Source organism: Myotis daubentonii, chromosome 5, assembly GCF_963259705.1.
Source record: "Myotis daubentonii chromosome 5, mMyoDau2.1, whole genome shotgun sequence".
Classification (NCBI taxonomy): domain Eukaryota; kingdom Metazoa; phylum Chordata; class Mammalia; order Chiroptera; family Vespertilionidae; genus Myotis; species Myotis daubentonii.
In genome coordinates, this window is record NC_081844.1 from 6,247,504 (window position 1) to 6,253,503 (window position 6,000).

At 58.5% G+C, this 6,000-nt stretch overlaps 1 protein-coding gene across 2 annotated transcripts; it reads left to right on the forward strand.

Moving 5' to 3' along the window:
- Positions 1-2,571: 2,571 nt before the first annotated feature.
- Positions 2,572-6,000, forward strand: CLEC4G (C-type lectin domain family 4 member G). Of its 2 annotated transcripts, none has more exons than XM_059695694.1 (9): positions 2,572-2,662; positions 2,938-3,039; positions 3,413-3,466; positions 3,611-3,673; positions 4,110-4,214; positions 4,507-4,596; positions 4,788-4,936; positions 5,056-5,171; positions 5,445-6,000. In XM_059695694.1, the coding sequence occupies exons 1-9, from the start codon at positions 2,608-2,610 to the stop codon at positions 5,581-5,583; spliced, it is 873 nt and encodes a 290-aa protein (XP_059551677.1). In that variant the 5' UTR covers positions 2,572-2,607; the 3' UTR covers positions 5,584-6,000. The 2 variants fall into 2 exon arrangements, with proteins under 2 accessions (XP_059551677.1, XP_059551678.1); XM_059695695.1 differs by lacking the exon at positions 5,445-6,000 and adding an exon at positions 5,331-5,435.

Below are 6,000 nucleotides of genomic sequence, written 5' to 3' on the forward strand. Positions count from 1 at the left end.
ACATGCTGGGCCCCTAGTATTAAAATATTTCCTCTAATTAATTCCCTTTTAATGTGCATGAATTTCGTGCACTGGGCCACTAGTAGTAAATATTTTATAGTACAGTTACATCTGCTTCTTCAAGGCCACAGTAACACAATAGAGTCAACAAATACTTCATTGGTGGTGAAGATGGAGAAACTGGGCACCCTGCCCTGGCCGGTTTGGCTCAGTGGATAGAGCATCAGCCTGCGGACTGAAGGGTCCCAGGTTCCATTCCGGTCAAGGGCACCAAAAAATAAAATAAAAGTAAAAATAAAACAGCCGAAACCAGTTTGGCTCAGTGGATAGAGTGTCGGCCTGCGGACTGAAGGGTCCCAGGTTCGATTCCGGTCAAGGGCATGTACCTTGGTTGCGGGCACATCCCCAGTGGGAGGTATGCAGCTGATCGATGTTTCTCTCTCATCGATGTTTCTAACTCTCTGTCTCTCTCCCTTCCTCTCTGTAAAAAATCAATAAAATATATTAAAAAATATATAAATAAATAAATAAAAGTAAAAATAAAAGAAACTGGGTACCCAGAGACCACATCGTCTACCTGAGGTTACCATCTGACTCCTCATTGACATTCCTCGTTCCACATGGAACAGAATTCCTCTCACTGTCCTTAGTGGTCATTTCCCCCTCGGCTCAGGATTCTCATTTAGATCTAAGACAGCGGTTCTCAACCTGTGGGTCGCAACCCCTTTGGGGCTCGAACGGCCCTTTCACAGGGGTCGCCTAAAACCATCAGAAAACACATATATAATTACATATTGTTTTTGTGATGAATCACTATGCTTTAATTATGTTCAATTTGTAACAATGAAAATACATCCTGCATATCAGATATTTACATTACGATTCATAACAGCAGCAACATTACAGATATGAAGTAGCAACGAAAATAATTTTATGGTTGGGGGTCACTACAACATGAGGAACTATATGAAAGGGTCGCGGCATTAGGAAGGTTGAGAACCACTGCTCTTAGAGAAAGAGAGAGAGACTGGAACATAGGAAGTGCTCAATAAAATATAACATTTTGCCTTTCAGGGAAGCCTGCCCTAGTCATCTGCCCCAGCCCAGCACTCCCAAGCCCTTTATCCTCCTTAGCAGCCACAGAGCTGGAGCAAGCAGCTCCAGCTCCGTTGAGAATCACTCTCTATGCACCTTCCTTTTTCATGATGTTCATTATTTGCTGTCGGTCTACCCCTGCGCCTGCTGCAGTGTGTGCTCCAAGGAGGGACTTTGCTCACTGGGCCCTGGTGTAGATGTGAACAAAACCCACGCCACCTCTGTGTCCGGATTTCATTTCATTTTTAAGTTTTGTGCTGTGACCAACCTCACTCCTTTAGCAAGCATATCAAGACTTCTAGATGATGATTATCTGTGTTCCTTAAAATGGAATCATAAATATTTTTGTTAGTAATGGCAGAAGGGCATGACAACCGAGAAAAAAACCAAACTGGCGATAGTATCAATTTGGACAACCATCCATCACAAGACCATCAGGAGAATGGCCCCTGCACTACCGCGTCCTCGTCCCTCTGTCCTGTCGGTCACCAGTGCTCAGTTATACTGTGAACAGCACAGTCATGGGGGTCTGGTAGCGGAAAATAATCTGCACAGACTGCTGGGTCATCTGTTCTGCTCCAGCGCAATTATCCTGTACGTAAATAACACTACAATGAATTCTATCGTACTATGGCGTTGCCTGCCTTGTTTTTCGGTCTGAAGCTAACTTCGCAATACAGTGGCCATTACACCTCTGCCACCATAGGACGATTCCCAGTTCCTAGGTCGATGCCTAAACACGGGAGGTGTTTGATCTCTGTTGAAAGAATGAACGAACATTTAGTGGGTTTTGTACCTGGGGATGGTGCCGGGGCTTAACATCCATGACCTCATCTCTTTATCACAGCATCCCTTGGAGAGAGGTCCTCCTTTGCACAGAGGAGAAAAACTGATGCTTCTAGAAGCTACATACATATACCCCTCCACCCATCCACCCAAGGGTTGAGTCCAGAAGCTTGGCTGGCCATCTGTGTTCCCCCTTCTGAGGACTGAATGAAGGTTCAGTGTCTGGCAGGCGTCTGTGGGAGAGTTAAGGAGCGAAGCTGAGCTGACCGGAGTCCAGGCCTGAGGTGGCTTTCCCAGACCCAGAAGGAGGCCTGTCCCTCTTGGGAGGAAACCCAACCTCTGACCCAAAGCGAAGCCCCCAGCACCAGCCTGGAGATGTTGCTATAGCTACCAGGCAAAGGAGGTTGGTACTGTGCACAGATGCACACACACACACACACACACACACACACACACACACACACACCGGCAAGTGCTCACACTCCACTGCCCATCCCCCTCCACTTTCTCTACCCCCTCAATCCCCCTATTCTTCCACTTCTTTTACTCCACCTCACCCTTACCCTCTAGCTCAGCCCAGAAAGGGCCCAGCCCTGTGATTGGTCAATGGGTCCTTGGTACCAGCAATGGAAAGGAAAGAAATGAAAAGGAAGGAAGAGAGGAGGCGGGGCAGGGGGAGGGAGGGGCTATATTTACATCCATGCCCAGGCTGGGAGCCTGCTCGCCATGGACACTGTGGAGTACAGCAACTTGGGTGGCGGGTTCAAGGAGGCCCCCACAGGTATGAACGAGCAGGGGGACCTCACTTGCCCCGTTGGGTCCCTCTGATTGGGGATTTGATGGGCAAGGGAGGTGACATCCAAGAAAGGGAGCAAGTCCCGGGTGCAGGAGAGACACCCCAGGCCCGAGCCAACTGGACATAGATGCAGATTTTGACTCTGCACTGAAAGCTGCTTAACCTCTCTGCATCCCAGTTTCCTGGGCTGGGTCCTCAGGGCTCAGGGCTCCAGGACTGTCCTGGAGCTGGAGGGACCCACGAGTCCTTTGTTATTCAAGGGCCCTGGGGCCGCTGGGGCCGGCGATTCCTCCTCCTAACCCTGGCTCTCCTGGTCACCACAGTCCTGTGGGCCTTCATTCTGAGCATCCTACTTTCCAAGGGTGAGTGGCGGGTATGATGGGAAGACCGTGTCCCAGTCGACCCCCCCCTCCTCCACACCCCCTCCCTGCTCAGTTTCTTCCCTCCACCCCGGGGCGTAACAGTTGGGTCCCCGACCCTACCGGGGGCTGGGTGTGAACACACGTGACCAGTGTGTGTGCATCCTGGGGCTGTGCACCGCATGCGGGTGCATGTGCACGCATGAACGTGTGTGTGCGGTCTGGTGTATTTGTCGCCCCTCGGCGCCTGGGCGCATCATGTGCGCTGTGCCCCTGCCCCCATCTCTTTGCAACCCAAGACTCGAGCTCCCGCATCCCTGGGGCGAGGGGGTTCCCGGGTCTCCGGGGCCGCGTCCGCAGGAGCCTCTCTCCGCAGCCTCCAAGCAGCAAGGGGCGTTGCTGGGTGGCCAGGACCTGCTGAGAACAAACGGTGCGTGCAGACCGGGGCTCCTGGGTTGATGAGTAGGTGGGTGGGTAACCCAAGGTCCCGGAGCTGGCCCCAGAGTGGGGAAGGGTGTGCCCGTGAGTCCCGAGGGTGACTTGGCGTGTGTGGGTCGGGCGGGGGTCGTTGCAGCCTCGAAGCAGACGGCGGTGCTGGACGCCCTGAAGGATGAGGTCGGAGCCTGCCACCGCTGCTGTGAGACCGGGCGCGGGCGGAGCCTGGGGCGGGGGCGGGTCTGTGGGCGGGGGCGGAGCCTGGGGAGGGGCGGGTCTGTTTGGGGCGGAGCCTGCGGCTGGGGCGGGTCTGTGGCTGGGGCGGGTCTGTGGGCGGGGGCGGAGCCTGGGGAGGGGCGGGTCTGTTTGGGGCGGAGCCTGCGGCTGGGGCGGGTCTGTGGCTGGGGCGGGTCTGTGGCTGGGGCGGAGCCTGGGGCGGGGGCGGAGCCTGGGGAGGGGCGGGTCTGTTGGGGGCGGAGCCTGAGGCTGGGGCGGAGCCTGCGGCTGGGGCGGGTCTGTGGCTGGGGCGGGTCTGTGGGCGGGGCGGAGCCTGGGGAGGGGCGGGTCTGTGGCGGGGGCGGGGATGGGAGCCAGGATGGGAGGGCTCAGGTGCCCCGCCCCGCCCCGCCCCGCCCCAGGCCTGGGGACGCAGGAGCAGCAGAAGAGCGCGGCCACCGAGCTGCGGGAGGCGCAGGTGAAGCTGCTGCAGCAGGAGAGCGCCCTGAGGGAGCTGAGCGAGCGCGGTGAGGGCGGGACCCGCACGCCCAACCCCACCTTCATCTACATCCTGATCCCTCCGCGATCCAACCCTGTCCCGTGATCCTGACCGCTAACCCCGATCGCGTCTCCCATCCTGACCCTGACCCTGGGCTCTGCCCTTGACTACGACTCCTAACCCTGCCACAGGGGACACACTAGCGCTAGCAGTCCTTGGCCGTGACACCCTTTACCGTGCCACTGGGTGCTGCCCTGGCCTAATCGCAGCGACACCTGACACTAACCCTGGCCGTAATCTGGACTCCCTTGACCTCGCAGTGACCCAGAGCTTGGCCGAGGCGGGAAGGGACCGCGAGGGCATCCGCAGTTCGCTGTTCCGGGCGCTGGAGGCCGTCCGAGTTGGAAATAGTGAGCAGCACGGGGTGGGGGGGGGAGGGGGGGGCAGGGCGCCTTACCTGTGGGCCCCGTGGTTCCCTGATCCACCCGGATCTGCCCCTTGACCTTGACCTGTTCGCGATGGTTCTGCACCTGCGCCCCCCACACCCCTTCATCTGCTCCAGCTGGGAGCAGTCTACCTCCCTGACCGTTGCCACCCACAGGCTCCTGCCAGCAGTGCCCCACGCCGTGGCTGCCCTTCCGAGGCTCCTGCTACCTGTTCTCGGAGCTGCAGGCCACGTGGGAAGATTCGCAGCGCAACTGCGCGGGCGCGGGCGCGCACCTGGTGATCGTGGAGGACCTGGATGAGCAGGTGCGCGGCGCGGCGGCAGTGGGGGAGGCGGAGGCGGAGGCGGGGTTCACCTGGGGGCGAGCCCGGGAGGTGCGAGCTGACCGGCTGGACGCGCGAGCTCAGTCTCCGCTTCCATCCAGGGCTTCCTGTCCCGGGACACACGCGGCCGGGGCTACTGGCTGGGCCTGAGGGCCGTGCGCCGCGCCCGCAAGATCCAGGGCTACCAGTGGGTGGACGGAGTCCCGCTCAGCTTCAGGTGAGGGAAGGGGGTTGGCCAGGGGCAGGGAGACCCCGCGGCAGTCCTCTGGGCAGCCACCAGGAGCCCCTTCCGGACGGGCAGTCTAGCGTCAGGAGCTGGCTGAGGGACAAATTCTGGGCGTTAGGAAGTTATATCCCCGGTGCGTGCTTAAGTTAGACCCCCAGGGTGTCTAGAGGAGACCCAAGCAAGAGACAGGCTGGACCCTGAAGGCTGGACCCCAGGGGCATCCTCAGCCTAGACCCCAGCAACACCCCCGCCAACCCGCTGCAGCTACTGGAACCTGGGGGAGCCCAATGACGCTCAGGGGCGCGAGGACTGCGTCATGATGCTGCACACGGGGCTGTGGAACGACGCCCCTTGCCGCAACGAGAAGGACAACTGGATCTGCGAGAAGAGGCTCAACTGTTGAGCCCACCGGTGTCCCTGAGCCACACCCTCCGCTGCGATGGCTCCAGCTACTCACCTTCCTGGCTTTGCCCGCCACCATCGGGTCCCCCCCCCCCGCCCGCCCCACTGCCGCCCCCACTACCACTAAGAACTACCCACCCCACTCAGCGGAGTGCAGTGCGTGTGCTCGGGGACCTCCTCTCCGCCCTGACCACTAGCCCTCCCATGGGAACCTAACTTTAGCCTCCGCCTCTTCCGGAACCCTGGCTCCTGGACCCCGATCGGACCCCACCTCCCTCCGGAGCCAAGACCAGGTCCTGGGAGATGGAGCTGTTTTCTTGCATTTTTTCTTAGACTGGGAGGCCTCAAAGACAGGGGTTTTATGAACTGCCCTTGAAGCCCTAAGGAGCATCAATAAATGTCTGAGATATGAATCTTC

Coding starts and splice junctions, on each gene's coding strand:
- CLEC4G (XM_059695694.1), top strand. CDS start 2,608: ATGGACACTGTGGAGTACAGCAACTTGGGTGGCGGGTTCAAGGAGGCC. Junction 4,937..5,055: donor TGGAGGACCTGGATGAGCAG/GTGCGCGGCGCG, acceptor GCTTCCATCCAG/GGCTTCCTGTCCCGGGACAC. Junction 5,172..5,444: donor GGAGTCCCGCTCAGCTTCAG/GTGAGGGAAGGG, acceptor AACCCGCTGCAG/CTACTGGAACCTGGGGGAGC.